Source organism: Trematomus bernacchii, unplaced genomic scaffold (genome assembly GCF_902827165.1).
Source record: "Trematomus bernacchii unplaced genomic scaffold, fTreBer1.1, whole genome shotgun sequence".
NCBI lineage: Eukaryota > Metazoa > Chordata > Actinopteri > Perciformes > Nototheniidae > Trematomus > Trematomus bernacchii.
This window is the reverse complement of record NW_022987828.1, coordinates 9,530,907-9,550,038: the sequence shown is the minus strand read 5'-3', so window position 1 is coordinate 9,550,038 and position 19,132 is coordinate 9,530,907. Positions and strand designations below refer to the sequence as shown.

Here is a 19,132-nt window from a genome sequence, read left to right as displayed (position 1 = left end):
TTGGACTTAGTATTATCGTTTGGACTGTCTGTATGTGTGGATGAAATATGTGCAGCAACGCGTATCTCAGACCATTTACCGGTTCTGTTTACAACCTCGATCCCTTCCGCAGGAGTCGAATCACGTGCCCCTGTGCGTCGTCTGCGTTTGATTAACCCCTTGACTGCCTCACAGTTCTCTGATGTTTTTAATGCTTCTCCGATCTGTAAATTAGATGTGAACTGTGCTTTTAATGCTGATGAGCTTATCTCCATGTTTGACTCGACATGTACCCTAATACTGGATTCTGTTGCTCCTTTTACGCTTAGACGCACCAAAGTTCTCTCAGAGCCGTGGCTCAATGACTGTACTCGTGCTCTCAGACGCGCTTGCAGGCGTGCAGAGAGAAAATGGAAAAAGGATAAACTCCATGTCTCCCTAGAAATCCTTCGTGCTTGCCTTTCCGACTACCAGACGGCAGTCAAAGCAGCCAAAACAGAGCACATTTCTCTGTTAATCTCCAAAAACAGCCATAAACCCAGAGTTCCCGTTAGAATATTTTTTTGCCTGTCAACATGTCCGTTAAAGTTTAAATCTTCCGGACAAAATGAGAAAAGTGCCGGTCAAAGGTCTTCTTTGTTATTTATTGAGCTTTTAAACAAATTGATATGATTCGATATTAAACAAACTAATTCTAGTAGATTAACTACATTATTCAAAAGTGTACAGTAATTTATAACACGGGAATAATAAACGGAGCGCTCTCTCTCCCTCTCCTGACAGCCCGTCAGTATCATGCAGTTTGCACCCGACAGTAAAACTAAACATATCTATAACTAGTTTAGGTAGTTTGAGAGGTAATTAAAATAGCTACGTGATATTCTAACCTGAAGTGTGTGTTTTGTTCCGCTCACCGCTGCAGATGATCATGCAGAGCTGCGTGTCGACTCGTCAGCAGCAGCTGATCTCTTGCTCCTGTTAGAAATTAAAATCAATGTTAAACAGCATAATTCAGTCTAAAACATATCGTCAGTTTAAAGCTGTTTTATTGTGGAAAAGCCCGGAAGTTCTCAGGAAATCAATGCCAAGCTTTTATTCTGAAAAATCCTTTATCCGGTTAGCTTGTGACTAAATGTTGCGTTTTCTGAATGTAAAGTGAAAATGACTTGGAGTGTTACACACAAACGTACGGACTTTAACACTACATCGATAGACGTTAAGATATTATTACTGCTGAATATTAAATGAAGGTCTAGTCGATCGTAGTGTTTACAGATACGTGAGAAGCTATGACGTCAGAGGGAATTTCCGTAAAATAAGAACTGTGCCGGAGCGGAACCACTAGGACTTCTAAACTAAGTATTACAGCTGTTTATAAGGTATTAAATAGAAAGTCATGACAGAGATAATGAGGAGAAAATGCTTAAGGAAGTAGGCAGAGAATATCAATGTCGAAATCATCTGTGCTCTCGCGATATTGAACCGGCAAATGAGTAGGGGGCCACCCACTATTTGCACAGCGGGGGACAACGAGACGTGGATAAAAAGGCAGGACGAAAGATAACGCGGTCTCTTCCCTTCGCTGCAGCCTCCCTCAAGACAACACCGGCTTTGTCTCTCCATTCACCATGCTTGTTCTTTAACCACGTTACTTAATTAAACTACCCATTTGAACCTTTTCAGGGACTCCATTAGTCTCGTTATTTTAAGTTTCTTTCCTGGGAGCGAGAAGATCACAAATTATCAACATTTGGCTGACCCAGACGTGTGATATCAACACTGGGAGAGAAATCGCTAGTTTCGACGGAGATTCCGCCAACCAAAAGACACACAAAGGGCCCATACACAAACGGTAAGGAGAAGCCAGTTATATCAAATTCTTCAATAGCTTATATAGAACCATTTAGATTTGTGTGTTTTGCGGCGAGCAGGACATCCTGAGAACAGCTGTTAATTTAATGTTAAATATAAATTTAAACCAAACCACGTGGCGTTGTTTTACAGCAAGCAGGGTGAGTCTATTTTCCTTTCTTTGATTCATTAACCAACTGCATGTTTTTTTAAACCAACTGCATGATTATAATGTGTGTGTTTTCCAAGCCGGATATATTAATGTGCTTTTAAGCCGGTATTTATATAATCTTTTTTTTTTTAAAAATAATTAAAAAAATAAATAAAAATAAAATAAAATTAATAAAAAATAAATAAATAGATCCCAGATATTGTTCGGATGACATAGGATATTTGTTATCAGGAGCGAAGGTACTATTCAGTAGATTAGTGATTCATCTTTGATACATTTAAGGACTATATCCAACTACTTATTATATTGTGTTTGACGACTTATAGATGGACTCTTGTCGTTTTGTATATTCTCAAGACAGATGGTATCTTCTTGACAGAGAAATAGATGGTATCTTTTCTCGTTATTAGCAAGTTAAAGATGGAATCTTCTTGTTAAAGAGAGTTGATGGCATCGTCTCGTTTTTAGTCTCAAGATCAGATGGAATCGTCTTGTTTCATTGTCCCAAATAAGTGAGATGGTCTCTTGTTTAATTGGTGATAAGAGTCTGTGGAAGTCTGAAGTATACTCTTTAATCATTGCGTGTGCATTACGGAAAGAAATGCGGCATTCGTGCGTTAGATAGACGATATTCTTTTAATAGTGTTTGACTGGCTTCCCATTTGGTCGCATAATAGCGTGAGAGTTGCCCAGACGACCATAGGCTAAATAGTTTTGATGGTCTCTAACTATTTTGTATTAACTTGTTTAAATTGTATAGCATATTGAGAGTGTCGTGCTGTTATACTGCTCTGAAGTTTAGCCTGGAATGAGGTCTCCTTGTTGAGATCAACACCTCCAGGATTTCAACGCATCAGAGACAGCCATTCTTCTTGCAAAAAACTCTTTGTTCTGCAGGTCAGCATTTGAAATCAGTTGCCATCTTGTTTTGACCTCATGTTGACAAACAATGACATGGCAGTCGCCATTCTGTGAAATGCTAATTCAGAGGACCAGTTGTTGTCTTTTTGAAATCCATTCAGTTTCACTCACATGAGGCTAATTCAATATTCATGACCTCCATAGTGTGTAGAAAAAATCATTCTTCTTGAGTCAAAGTTGGAATTAGATATTCCATTTTGCTGAATCAGGTTATCTATACCGTTGGAGTTTGGTTTTTGAAGAAAAAGATTATTGTATTTTCTAAAAAGCTCAAATCTGATTTTTGAAATATTAGTCCTTGCAAAGGAGTTTTACCTGCTTATGCTTATACTGTGCGATGTGGTTTGGCTGTTTTATGCTTTGTCGATTAATCCTACAAATTGTGTGTGCTGATGGCTGTTTTATGCTTTGTCCATTAATCCTAAAAATTGTGATTGCAAGTGTATTCGCTGGTTTAAGTTTGACTGTTTAATCATAAAGTGAATTTCTTTCCCATATCAAAAGTAGTTTTTAAGAAAATAAGCTTCTTGTTAAAAAGAAGTCCGTTTCTAGAAAAATTTAAAAGGGGGGGAAACAAAGCTGAAAAATTACAACAGCGCACTCTGCTGGTTGTACAGAATTGTGCACAAGAAATAGGGGTAAAAGGACAAACGTATAAATACAACACCAATTGATTATAATTATGCTAAGGTTTACTTTCAAGTATTATAGATGAACGCGTACTTCATCACACATAGATAGAATCACAGGTGGTTCCTGATATTAAGATAAGAAACCTTACATAAGTCTTTCAACCTAGACTGTAGAATACCTAAACACCACACAATTGAAGTAAAAACATAGTTTATGACATTAGCATAATTTCATGCACTTTGGAATACACTATACACAGTAAAGCCAGATTTTTACGAGATTTCTATTTGCATATTTCAAAGCCAAGCCACTGTACAAGGTTTAAAAAATAAATAAATAAATAAATAAAAAAAATAAAAAAAAAAAAAAAAATTATTATTAAAAAAAAAAAACACTTTTTTGCATATTTTTATATTTCTTTATTAATCTTAAAAAAAAAAAAAAAAAAATCCCAGATATTGAAGTTAGGTTCGGATGACATAGGATATTTGTTATCAGGAGCGAAGGTACTATTCAGAAGATTAGTGATTCACCTTTGATACATTTAATAACTATATCCAACTACTTAAGCAATATGTCGCCAAAATACACTAAGTTAGGAGCACCCGCAGAGCCAGGGTCAACTGCAGACATCAAGGCAAAGGTACATGTCAGATCAGATGCCACAACACATGCATCAGACAGACAAAAGAACTGGAAACAGATACAGGAATTGTTTGATCAATGGCAAACAAGAGGGTTGATTCCACCAGATGATCAACCTGGACCAACAAAAGCCCATAGAAGAGCAGTACTCGACTATGAACAGGAACAATGCCTACAACAGCTAAATGTATGGAGGGAAGCTGAACAAAGGTTTATAAGAGTTACAAGTCTAATACTCCATCTGGAATATGCCAGCCTATTGACAGACAGCATAAATGTGGTCCAAGTAGCAGACCTACCAGTGAGGGAAGACATAGCAGAAAAAACTAAAGACGCTCAAGTTATCCAAACTCCAAAGCTGTATCTAAGCCTGGCCGAAGTCCCTCCTCCCTCCCCAAATGTTGGATTTATAGAAGCATTGCAGTTCAATGGAGTCTCCACGGACAAAAGTGTCAAAGAATTGGAGTATGAAGTAAGAGTGCTAACCAGCAAATCCAAACAGCTGATGGAAGAGAACATACGATTAGAAGAAATCACAGAAGAAAGACGACGAGAAAGACAAACACAAAAGACAGAGCGGGAAGCGCTACAGATAAGACTTTTGAAGATGCAAGTAGCTGAGAAAGACATTGAGGCTTGTAGGAAGAAGACGAGGAGAAGGGAGGAGAAGCTTTCAGAGATAGCCATAGAACCAGAGAAGGCAGGGCGAACACCTCTAACAGTTCAAACTCAGGAAGAACCAGAGAATCAAATGCAGAACCAACAAAGCGGAGGAGGAAGTTTCAGAGGAAGACGTTTCCAGAATGGTGGCTGCTACACATGTGGTCAGACGTCACATTGGTCCAATGCATGTCCCACACAACTCCAGCAACAGCAAGCACCTGTGTATCTTCCTACCCAAGTACAGCCACAAGCACCACAGTATCTTCAACAGCAAACACCTGCATATCTGCCTACCCAAGTACAGCCGCAAGCACAGGTATACCCTCCCATACAACGAAGGGGCAGAGGAGGAGGACGTTTTCAATCAACAGCAAGAGGTTCCCAAAGTGAAGGATGCTTCAAATGTGGTCAGCTGACACATTGGTCCAGAGAGTGTCCGCAGAACATTGCACCAAACAACGGCCCTCCACAAAGTTACCCAAGGGGAGGTTTCCATGACTATAACAGAGGCAGGGGGTCTCAGGGATGGCAAAGAGGAATAGTATTTCCAAACATGAATGTGTTGAATGTTATTTAATAATAGTGAGTAGCATATTGCATTTAAATATAAATCATCCACAGATTAGTATAAGAAGATTAAAACATAGTAGAAAATTTAGCAGACTATTTTTGTAATTATGAGAAGGAAAGAGATTACGAGTGATGTTGTTCCCCCACACAGAAAACTATTGTGCCCACACAGCTAGTGAGGTCAAGAAAATGGGTTTACGCCCAGAAGATGAAAGCCTAGTCCTCGCCCAAGACGGAGGGTCCTTACCAAGTCCTCCTGTTTAAATTGACTGCAGTTCAAGGGGCAGTACAGGCTACACCTGATGTGCAGCTGCTAAGACCAAAAAACAGAAACTCGATTCTGCTGTGGTGAAGTCTGGCTACAAAGGGAGGTGTTTCAATAAGATCGCTTGTCTCAAACCAGTGAAGAAGTCAACAAGAACCCAGCAGAACTAGAGAGTGACTGTTAGCGGGAGAACAGTGACAGAGTGACAGAAACTGGCACAACATTTACCAGCCACCATAGATAGACCCCGTCAGAAGACCGGGGCTGTGTTTAAAGGGGAACTTCATTTATTAAGTTGAGGTATATATGGAGTCAGATTACATTCTCTCATAAACACATTTTTATAATAGGTCTGAAGTTTCTGATTTAAGGCATGAGCTGCCAACTAAATAACATAACACTGAGCTTGGATGAAGAAGTTGTAGGGTTTTTTTTTTTTTACAACAGTTTCAAGAATCAGTCTTCATTTATTTATGTTCAAGTGAATTTGTTGATTTATAAAGTAGTGCATAAAGCAATATCTATTTTTAAGTGAGGGACATCAGCCCTTCATGTTCTTCTGCGTGCAACCCTCTGTGAGAGTAGTTCGTATTTCCCACTAGTTTAAAGACATATTATTCTGTCATGATTTGTTTGTTTAACAGTGTCAGCCAATCTCTAATACTAGAGCTATTAAGACGTATTAGCAACACCAGTGTGGTTTTTTCGCAGCAACACTGATACATAGTACCATGACAAAAGCCATTATTGAACCAACAAGAAGTAAACTACATTTTTGTACTAATGACAGATTTTTAGTCAAGGTGCATTTATACCATTGGAAGACGATACATCACACAACATCTTTGTACGCCTTGTGGGTACACAGAGGATTTATATGTGTTTGCTACGACGTTATGGGTTTTCCATGTCCTATTCATAATAGAGTAATCATTGCGATATTAATTGAGCATGTTATGCTCAAAGGAGGGAAGGTCATGATTAGTCAGATAATGGATTTCGGTAACGTTGTAGTTGATAAATACTAACATGCTGTCAACAATAGGTCGCATAACAACAAAAGGTATACCAAAGCTTGGGCCTCCTCCAAGGAGGGAGTGGTCCAGTTTTAGATATTAGACAAATAGAAGTGGATGAATATGTCAGAGCTTTGAGTAATATTTTCCAAGTTTTTGTCTACACAGGCTAGGAAAGACTGCACAGATACCAGACGAGACATCAGAAGAGACTCCTGTTCGGCCAGGTGATTGGGTAAGGGTGAAAGTTCCCAAAACACAGTGGGCTGATCCCCGGTGGTCGGAACCGTGACAAGTTGTAAAGAACTTCCCACGCGCTCCGGTTTAAAGGTAAAGAAAAAGGAGCAAATTGACACCACCTCACACATTGTCACCCTTCACTGGCAACTTCCAGAGAAGTTATTGGAAGCTAGGACTGATTTGGCAGAGCTGGAACAAAAACAATAAATAGAAATACGATTAAGATCAACAGCTCAAGAGACGAATTGTCTTTAGATTTTTATAGATTGTACACTAAAGTGAAAACCTATTTTGTTTTTTCACCTGAAAAAGAGTCCAACGTTTTGTTTCCATTTTCGTATACGTTATTTTTGTACTCATTTACATTTTATAACTGACACAACCATGGATAAAATGTCAAGAACAAAGCCAAAGCAATTATGGGGTCCCCTAGGGATAAGAGTCAGAATAGCATTGTTGATTGTGCTCATTACACTTGGCACCTTTCTGGTTGGATGGGGAGTACGATATCATGAAAGACATGGATCCATTAGTTCACTCGTAGAAAATGCCCACATCACTAACAAAACACCAGCTGTGTTTCAGAGACTTTCACTTATCCCCAGAGCCAAAAGATCAGTTGAGCAACAAGAGGAGGAGTTAGAAATACTCGTTCCCAAAGATGAGGAGGTTACAATCAAGATCATTCACCCCCCCTATATGCAGTTCTTGTATCAAATGATGAGATGGGTTTAAGTGATCGGAATATTTAAGTGATGGGAATTTACAATTTAGGGGAATCTCCAATACACTGGATCCATGTTTTAGTCTGTACCAGAAACACCCCCGTTAAGACTATGGACAACCGACTGGTGACCTGAGCAAAATTATTGAAAAGTTATTACAGTATAAACAGGGTACTAACCCACGAGGACAACTGTATGTACAAACTCTATGAACAAAATTCCCCAACAGATTGTGGCGACTGCACAGATGTATCCAGTCACAAAAGTTACTATTGTTCTAAGTAATAGTGAGATTTAACATATTGGAGAATATATGGAGACGTCCTTTTATAGTGTGTGAAACATGTGGTGCTTGAAACATGTAAGTATTTCAATTTATAGAAGAAATGGTTTCCTGAAAGAGTTATTTGGAGTAGATGTGTTACAGTGGGAGAAAAAACAATGTTTAGAGATATAGTACATTTATTAGTAGACATTAATTGTGTTTAGATGGCATTTAACATTTAAAACAGATAGTATGATTAGAAGATAGAGTGGAGAAGGTTAGATTTACTTTACCTCAGTGTGTTAGAATTTCTATAGGTAATGCGTCCCGAGACCTGGACTCTCTCTCTCTCTCTGCCTGTCAGACTGCTACGACCCCTATCAGACAAAAGACCTCACTACAGGAGACTCCTCCTCCTCCTCCATCGAACAGACAGAGAACCAGAGCTGAACCAACAACGACAAGACTGCATCCAGAACCTTCTCCACCTGCGGCATCCAGAACCAGAACAGCATGCTGACATAAAGAGGCATACTCTCATCAGTCCCTAACCCAGGACATGAAGTTCCAAGCTGAGCCACGAGATTTGGCACAAGAGCAGAGTGTGGGACATGAAAGCAGAATACGCCCTCCATACAACAGCGAAGAGACTGTAAAGAAGGAGATGAAATGCAAAGCAGTTGGGCCACTGAAAAGAGTACCAGCGAAAGGATTTAAGAGCTGATGGACTGAGGAGAAGACGGAACCAGAGGAGTTGGCATGGTCTAACAGAATGTGAGGGGGTCGTGGCTTGAGACAACAAGAGGAGGAGAAAAGGAAAACGGGAGTGAGTGAGTTTATACATAAACACACTTATTCACAAACAAACTTGAATTGACTTGATAAATACGTAAAGACAAAAAGATTTATTAGCCATGAATTAATAAATTGGTAAATTAAAATAGTAATAAAGAGGAAACTGTTAAAGTAAAATGAGGAAATAATCCTAAAACACACTGAGGGTACTGTGAGATAAAGGGGTAGACATGATGGAAATATTCACCACACTTTACACTTTAAGCAGTGAGTGTTGTGGAACTTAGGAGTAGAACATATTTTTCAATCTTTCCATCATGTAAACGAATTATTCCCTAAAAGATTTTATTCATGGGTGAATTTGGTAGAGATCTAATGTGTTACAATATTGATCTACAGCTAAAGGGATAGTTTTAGTGACCACTCTATAAGAACAGACAAATCTGTGTTAGTTGGACAATGTTAAAGGGAGAGCTAATACCAAGCCAAATATAGTATCCCAATCTAAAGTATTGTTTTCGCCATTGTAGCATAGTTATTACCATAGGAGAACTGTTAAGGTGGAAATAACATTTGTTTGTCCAAGATGTAGAGTTTTAAAGGACACTGGGCAAAGAGCGATTGCAAATTTAATTTTGGAAAAAGCAATATAATTGGGAGTAATACATGCGGGGCCTTGGATCACTCATTGCAATGATGCATATTTTTGACAACCCATATCGTTTAGAGAGAAGGGGTCACTCAACCCACCCAGCAGTTGTTTTAAATCTTACTTGTAGCTTCACAGGGAGCGCACGGCACCAAATGATGAGTTTAAAAGACAAGCGCCACCACCTCCTGATGGTCATCCATTTAATCAGGGATGACCTGAAATTTAGAGATGTTATTTAAAGTAGAAACATATCCGCCATAAGTGAAAATTCCTAAATTGAACTACAAACCATGGATGAAATAACTACTGTTTTAAAATCCTTGATAGAGGAGGGAGTAACTGTTACATGCTCGGACACCCAAGGTTCCACACACTGTTAAAGGGGTTAGCATAGTTCTTTAAACAGACTAGAATTGAAGATAAATTAGTGAAATGAGTTATTGATATTCCACCGGTTTTCACACCATTTAAGGAACTTTATCACTGCATTAGAACGGACCACCAAAAGGTACTGAAGTAGGAACCATAAGTGATGAAATTCTCCAATTGTTGTAACTGACCAAAATCTTCTCCCAGAAATGACTGTCTGAAATGCCGTATCCCAGAGTAGATGTTTGATGGTATCATGGAACTAAACCCTTGTATGCAGTCTTGCTACAGGATTAGACTGGGACCTGTGCACTTGTACAGCCAGTGATGTTTTATATGCAGTACCAATGACAGTGGGGCAGTTAATTAACATGGCGAAACGCCCCAAAACCAGTAGGGCTAAGAGACCAGTCAAAGGAGGGAGTTTAGGCTCGACAGTGTACAAGGATAGCATAGGGGTGCCCAGGGGAGTGCTAGATGTTGGAGTTGCATTCCATGTACCCGCACCCTAACGTACCGATTGATCACCACGGCCTTTTCTAGAGAACATATTACTTTCATACTTTAAAAAGTATGAAAGGGGGGAGGGTAAATTTCTCATAAGGGAACAGTTTCAATTGCTAGCAGAACAAGACGACTCAACCCATATACAGATATTGATGAAAATGAAGACAGTGTGTAAATTATGTTAAATGATATGGATGATAAATGATGAGATTGTTCAAAGAATGTCCAAATCATGTGATATTTCAAATGATGAAATATATTTCAAATGATGAAATCATTAGAATGAAGAACCAGCTACAAAGTGGTATTACTTTGCACTATTCAAAAAAGGTTTCTAACTTTTATGTTTTATACTGTTATTAGTGATGTGATTTTTAAATAGTATGTTTTTATACTTTGTAAAACAAGTGCCTTAACACTGAATGTGGTATGGGAACGGTTTCTGTGAAAGGAGGGAGTAAGAAATGTTCTAATACCACAAGTTGCTGCTATTTTAAAAAGTGATATTGAATGTTAAAACTAAAAGTTATGCACAAGGGAAAACTTTTACACCAGAAGACCAACCAATGTATTGTTTGTATTTTTGATGACGGTTATTTGAACCATTCCATTTTGATAGTATGTTTTTGATATGAGTTATGTACTATGCAAAGTTCAGATGAAGAACTCATTGATTTCAGTATTGTGTTCACACCTTAAAAGGTGTGAAAGGAGGGATTGTTAGAAATTAAAATTCAATGTTTTATGGCATGATTTAGTCTAAAACATACCGTCAGTTTAAAAGCAGTCAGATGAAGAACTTATTACTTTTAGTATTGTGTTCACACCTTAAATGGTGTGAAAGGAGGGATTGTTAGAAATTAAAATCAATGTTAAACAGCATAATTCAGTCTAAAACATATCGTCAGTTTAAAGCTGTTTTATTGTGGAAAAGCCCGGAAGTTCTCAGGAAATCAATGCCAAGCTTTTATTCTGAAAAATCCTTTATCCGGTTAGCTTGTGACTAAATGTTGCGTTTTCTGAATGTAAAGTGAAAATGACTTGGAGTGTTACACACAAACGTACGGACTTTAACACTACATCGATAGACGTTAAGATATTATTACTGCTGAATATTAAATGAAGGTCTAGTCGATCGTAGTGTTTACAGATACGTGAGAAGCTATGACGTCAGAGGGAATTTCCGTAAAATAAGAACTGTGCCGGAGCGGAACCACTAGGACTTCTAAACTAAGTATTACAGCTGTTTATAAGGTATTAAATAGAAAGTCATGACAGAGATAATGAGGAGAAAATGCTTAAGGAAGTAGGCAGAGAATATCAATGTCGAAATCATCTGTGCTCTCGCGATATTGAACCGGCAAATGAGTAGGGGGCCACCCACTATTTGCACAGCGGGGGACAACGAGACGTGGATAAAAAGGCAGGACGAAAGATAACGCGGTCTCTTCCCTTCGCTGCAGCCTCCCTCAAGACAACACCGGCTTTGTCTCTCCATTCACCATGCTTGTTCTTTAACCACGTTACTTAATTAAACTACCCATTTGAACCTTTTCAGGGACTCCATTAGTCTCGTTATTTTAAGTTTCTTTCCTGGGAGCGAGAAGATCACAAATTATCAACACTCCCGTCAGATTAGACTTCACTCGCGTTTATGTCCATATCGATCAGATCTAGCTAATGATATGACTACCTGCTTATTAAAAGACACCTAAACAATAAGCGTCGCTATGCAACCGGGTGAGGCCGCAAAGTATAGCGCAGCATTATGCATTTGTTTACATGCCCACCGGAACCCCGAGGCATTACCAACAGATCAACGCACAATCAACCCATACAGGACACTCTTTCTCCACATTAAATGTTAGACATTAGAATTGACTATTCTTGTCTGTCACATACTATTCTTGTCTGTCACATAAGTGGCGCAACTGATGCGGTATTGCGCTAAAGGGAAATTATTTTGACCGGACATTTTTACCGGAGAGATTTAGATTTGCCGGTCTTCAGCATATTTTACCGGTCATAGTCCGGTAATTACCGGCTAACGGGAACTCTGCATAAACCTCAGGTTCTTTTTAATGTCCTCAACTCTATCATTAATCCCTGTGATGTTTCTTCTATTATGGCATTGACTACTCTCTGTGATAAGTTCTGCTAAAGTATCTGCTCTTAGGCTATCCCACACTAGTGCTACCCCAGATCCTGCTCCTTTTCTGTGCCCTGCAGTCCTCGACCACTTTGAGCCTGTATCCCTCTCTTCTCTCTCGGATGTAGTCAAGCACCTGCGGCCGACAAACTGCACCTCAGACAAGTGCAGAGATGTTTTAGAATCAGTTGGTGCAAGTATTGTATTACTTATAAACACCTCTCTTAGCTCAGGATGTGTCCCAGCTGCCTTCAAACATGCCGTGGTCAAGCCACTACTTAAAAAGAAAAATCTCGACCCCTCCATTCTCGCAAATGTTAGGCCCATCTCCCAGCTACCTTTTTTATCTAAAGCCCTGGAGCGAGTAGTCTACGCCCAGCTGCAGTCTTTCTTAACCACGCATGGAATCCATGAAAAGTTTCAGTCTGGCTTCAAACCCATGCACAGCACTGAAACAGCCCTTTTAAGAGTTTTTAATGATCTGCTCCTAGCCGCCGACTCAGGTAGCCCAGCTGTCCTGGTGCTGTTAGACCTGACAGCTGCCTTTGACACTGTGGACCATAGCATCCTGTTGTCACGGCTTGAACAGTCCGCTGGCATCACAGGCTCTGCCCTTGCATGGTTCAGGTCCTACCTGACAGACCGTAGCTTCAAGGTACAGTTAGGTGCCTTCTCCTCTGCCAAAGCCCCTCTTACCTGTGGGGTTCCCCAAGGCTCTATTCTGGGCCCCATCCTCTTTTTACTGTACATACTGCCCCTAGGGTAAATTCTCACAAAACACAATATTCCCTTCCACTGCTACGCCGACGATGTACAGATATATCTGCCTCTCAAAGCAAATGTCAAACACTCACTACAGCAGTTGATGGACTGCTTAACAGAGATACAATCCTGGCTGAGCAAAAACTTTCTCAACCTCAACGAGAGCAAGACTGAGGTCATCTTTTTTGGACCCCAACCTCCAGCCTCTCCGGTTGATATTCTGGGCTCTCTCAATAAAAACATCCTCCCCTCTGTCATGAACCTTGGAGTGACCTTCACTAGCACTTTTAAATTCGACAAGCAGGTCAGCACCGTAGTCAAATCCTGCTTTTTTTAAATAAGACTATTGGCCAAAACCAAGTCGTATTTATCTTTTAAAGACTTAGAAAGGGTTATTAACGCCTTTGTTACCTCGAGACTGGATTACTGCAACGCTCTGTATGTGGGTATGGACCAGGCCTCTATTAAACGCCTGCAGCTAGTCCAAAACGCAGCTGCACGTTTGCTGAATGGCCACAAAAAGCGTGACCACATCACCCCAATTATGGCTTCCAGTTCGGTTCAGAATTTATTTTAAAATCCTTTTATTTGTTTTTAAAGCACTAAATGGGCTGGCTCCGGCCTATATAGCTGAACTCCTCCAGCGCTACACCCCAGCCAGAGCTTTAAGGTCTGCTGACCAGCTGCTGCTGGTAGTGCCCAAGACCAGGCTTAAAACCCGAGGGCACCGAGCCTTCGCAGCAGCTGGCCCTAGGCTCTGGAACACTCTGCCCCTCCATAGGTCGGCCCAGACCCTAGGGGTTTTTAAATCTACACTAAAAACACACTTCTTCTCTCTGGCCTTCTAGTTAGAGCGGAGCACGACTCCTGACTTTGCCCTGTGTTTTTATATATCTGTTGTAATTTATTGTCTTTTATTGTGATTGTAGTAATGTGTTTTTATTACATGTACAGCACTTTGGCTCGACCAAAAATCGCTTTTAAATGTGCTTTATAAATAAAACTTGATTTGATTTTGATTTGATTTGATTTACATTGTATTTTTTTATTCCTGCCGCAATGTTTCAAGGAACTTAAAGAGCTTCATCATCCCTTTGAGTTTGCTGATCGTCATTGTTATGGTGGCCATGTTTATTTGGTTTATGTTCAAAAAGCACAGTAAGTCTATGCCGAATTATGCTCAATCCAAATAATAGCATTTTTATTATTGTGCATTAATCATACAAATATTTACTATTAATGCAGATAACTGTGCATTATTGTCACTAACAATACTTTGTATTGCTTCACTTTTAGGACAGACCAAAGAAGAATCTCCAGCCATAATAACTGTAAGATATGATAATTATTTTCCAAATACATTTATTTACAAGAAAGGACATTTATTAATTTCACACTGCAGTAATTCCAGATAAAATACGACTTTACTGTACTGCCCCTTTGAAGCTACAATGAATCACTGTAGACAGCACATTACTACTTATTACATATGATGTTTATTGTCAAAATTACTATTACTCTTATTCTTATTCATACTATTCTTTTCTTTGTAAAAGGACAATTGAACATCAGGCTTTTGGTTCATATTTGTCGTTCAAATTCTGTCTTTTGCTCTTTTAACACAGTCTAATGTAGAAGTAACATACAGTACTGTCAAGAAAAAGAGAAAGACAGGTCAGGTAAGACACCTGACTGTGTAAAAATGATTGGCACAAAACATTACAAATTTGAATAAAAAACTATTTCGAGTAAGGTTTTGGGTAAACTCTTATTCTCCAGCTTGGTCTCGCTGAAGAGGAAGTAATGTACAGCGATGTTAAACACATGAGAAGATCTTCAGAAAAGGTAACCCTTAACCAATAAAAACACAACTGGGATTACAGGATTACAGAAGTAGAAAGATAAACTCTCTCAGGCAGCATTTATTATTTCATCATAAACATTTGAAGCAAAAACAAGTTACATTTTTTAATTGATCTGATCGTGTCCGTCTCTTATCTCTTCCACAGTGGTCAGAAGCTAATAGAGATGTGGACGTGATGTACTCCTCTGTAGTCGCTGAAGAACGTTAAACTAAACAAAGGGTACATTTTAATTTAAATGTTGTATTCTATGGTAATAGTGAAGCTTTTTCTCCACATTTTGAAGGCAAAATAGAAGTGTGTCTATATATTGATGCCGATTTCTGTCTGTTCTGTTGGATGGATCATTAAACAATTTGGTACAGATGGTCCTGGTGTCAAAAAGACTGTATCCTTACAAATTTGGTGATTCCTTGCATTTTCATATAGCGCCATAATCAGGTCAGAAATGTAATTTGTTGATAATGACCAAATACTCTGAAAGCTAATTTCCATCAGCCTCGGTTATCCTTTTGGATTTGTGTTAGCAAATGTTGGCATTGATACTGGCTAAACTAAGATTATGAACATGGTAAACAGTCCTGCTAAACATTAATACTTCAGCCTTCGTTGACATTGTCAGGACAATGTAACGTTAGCATTTAGCTCAAAGCATTGTGTCCAGCCTATTAGAGCTGTAAGTGTGGCAAAAGTAATTTTCATCTTTGATCTTTCCTCCCTAATGTAATTTTTTCTTCACTTATGCAACAGATTCAAGCGGAAGAAGATGATGTAACATAAAGCAGGTTGGCTTAGCACCAGAAAAACCTGTGAATGTTACCCCTACCCTACATCTGTACCCAACGCTGGAGGCTTTTTTTTAGATGACAGTCTTGCAATCAATCAATCAATCAATGTTTATTTATATAGCCCAATATCACAAATGTTACAGTTGTCTCAGTGGACTTCACAGTTTGTACAGAATATCAGTATGACAATACGACACCCTCTGTCCTTAGACCCTCACATCGTACAAGGAAAAACTTCCGAAGAAAACCCACAGTTTAAAGGGAAAAATGGGAGAAACCTCAGGGAGAGCAACAGAGGAGGGATCCCTCTCCCAGAACGGACAGACGTGCAATAGATGCCGTGTGTAAATTGAAAAGATAATACATTTCCAACATAGGTAGTCCAAAAGTTTGGAAATGCATGTGTCTATAATAAGAAGATGAATCCACGAGGATATCCATCCAGGACTTATGATCCAGGACCTTAGCCATGACTCCGGATCCCGGCGTATGTAGACACCAAATACAACGTGCCGACATCTGATCTTTGGCTTTGCAGAAACCGCTTTCTTTTTTTCTCCCCCTTCATATCCTTAAGCTCAAGAGATTTTATGCATTGACAAATGCTTTCTACACTCTGAGAAAATGACCAAGCTCCTGAACATTCAGGAGGAACCGAACAAATCTTACAGGTTTTGTTTAATTATGTTTGTTCATTTACATCTTGTGTTATGTGTTTTGTTGTTTGATGTTTGATGGAACATGAATTATAATGTTTAAAGTAAAAAATAAGTCAACTAAAATAAACATTAAAATGCAATAAATCACAAGTTGATATTTCAGTTTCTGCTATCCTCCTTGTCTTCTTCTTCTATATTTAACTGTTCGAAACATCAACTTTCTGATGGCACATGTAGTGTTATTATCTCTCCACTTTGTATGCACTGTGCGTGTTTGACACATACTTCAAATGGTTGTCGTGGTTTAATGTTTTAAATAAATGAACAAGGTTCAGTCCATATGCCTGAAGTGCTATTCTTTTGTTTAGAAATGTGGACCTTGTCCCAAAGTCTACAGTAAATGATATTGTAAAAGTGCACTAGAGGCATTGTTATCTAGTGAACTCTAATTCTAATTCCTCTGATCCGGCCTTACAAATAAAGTATCGTAAAATGTTTTGCTTGTACTATATTATTAATAAAGATGACCATGCATTAAATCTCATCAGACCTGGTCGATTACAAATCATTTTTATTTAAAAAACGTTTGGTTTGAATCTTCCTCTGACTGAAGAGGACGCCAAACACAGCAATATTAGGCATGTGGGGAAAAGTAAGCAAATAACAAACTATGTAATAGACAATATAAAAAGACAAATAAGTATGCTAGCTTGTATTATTTCACCGTACACATTTGTAACTGAATTCAAACAAATCTGTTCAATTCATCTGTTTGATGTCTGTAGGATGTCAGATGCTAAGAGTGATGTGTGCTCTGTGGTAGCAAAACAAACTGCATATATCACAAACAAAACATAGGAAAAAAAGGAACTAAAGAATCAGTCTGCCAGTGTTTGGGTTCAAGTGGTTTCCTGCCCATTTGCCAACATGACTGTTCAACTGAGCTTTCTTCTCCTCTTCGCTGGACTAAAAGGTTGGTCACAAGACTTTATTTAAATTTGTATACAGTATTTCTTCTATCCAACATGTCAGTTAAGTAAGTTATACCCTCCAGTTAAGCTACTATGGCCTTATGTGGAAAACAACATTATTCACTTTTACAATGGTCATCTGAAACTGTCAGGTTTGGGGAAAAATAGGATCCAAGTGCAAAAAAGGTTTGGTAACATAAAGCGACCTTTATTAAAAAAAGCCGAAGACAGGGAAAAACAAGAAACTACTTAACAAAAACAAAACCGGGGAACACGACAAGAACAAACTTACAGACGGGAACAGGCAGGTGACATGGACATGAAGAGACGGACAGGTATCATAGACATTAAGAGAAGACAAACAGACATGGAGCACAGCAGGGGAAGACAAGACTAAATACACAGAAGGGTAATCACAGGACAAGACACAGCTGGGCAGGGGAGGCAGAAACACAAGGGCAACAGGTGAACACAATCAGACAATCAGACACACCAGGGAAACTAACGACAGGAAGGCAAACACAGGAAGAAGGACCAGACAAGACACAAGGAGGAAAACATTTCAAAATAAAAGGTGGAAAATGAAAACATAAATCCAAAACCATGACAGAAGGAGTATCTGAACAATCTGAAAAAGGACTATAACATTTTTACTCAACTAATGTTGTATTTGCTCTTGTTGCAGGAATTCACAGCATAACTACAGTCAGTAAAGTGTCAGTGAGAGCTGGAGGTTCGATCACTATCCCATGTCTGTATGAGTCAAAGTACACAAACCATGTGAAATACTTGTGTAAAGGATATATTTGGTCCTCTTGCTCATATGAGGTTAAAACAAACACACCAAGCAGTTCAGGAAAGCTTTTGATCTCTGATGACAAAAGACAAAGAGTCTTCACTGTGACTATAAATGACCTGACTGATAAGGACACTGAATATTACTGGTGTGCTGTGGAGATTAAAGATGGACCAGATCTCAAAGAGTATTTCCACCTGTCAGTCACTGCAGGTAAGAGCCCAATTACGCCTTTTCAAATCTTTTGTGACATATCAACACTTTAATATTACAATTACCTAATTTTCTCAAATAATGTATTCACCAGATGTGCCTAACATATTTGAAACATCAGCAGCATGTACTAATCACGTTGCTAAATAGTTTCAATGAATGATGTTCTCCATCAAAGTACATCCAGTCTCTATTTGGATCAGCAAGAGATTACAGGATTTAAAGGAGATAACATAAACATCAAGTGTCACTATCAAAACTCTGGAGAAAGGAAGTGGTGCAGGCCCTGCGGCTCCTGTGTGACAAAGTCTGGATCAATAGATGGAACAAGAGTCGACATCAGTGCACGCAGCACTGGTGTTCTCACTGTGGCTATGAGCGGACTGAGGACAGAGAGCAGCGGCTGGTATGTGTGCGTTAAAGGAGACTTACAGATGCCAGTGCACATAACTGTTACTGAGAAACCTACAACTAGTAAGTACTAAAAGTCATTTTGAAATTATAGATATTTGTCAGGTAAATTGAGAATTTTCTATTTCTATTTTCAAAAAATAATGACCGTATATTTACAGTTTCAGCCACAAGCCAAATAACCACCTTGACACCCACCTCCAAACCTGTGAATCACACCTATAGTACTGCAGCACAAAGACTTTCCACTGTT

General features: G+C 38.9%; 1 protein-coding gene across 1 annotated transcript in view; it reads left to right on the top strand.

The window, feature by feature from the left end:
- The window catches only part of LOC117499961, a 172,703-nt gene that overhangs the window by 93,119 nt on the left and 60,452 nt on the right, over positions 1 to 19,132 (top strand). The window contains exon 13 of the mRNA XM_034152676.1: positions 14,805 to 14,858. Coding sequence (XP_034008567.1) covers positions 14,805 to 14,858 — 54 coding nt within the window. The remainder of the gene's footprint in view (positions 1 to 14,804; positions 14,859 to 19,132) is intronic.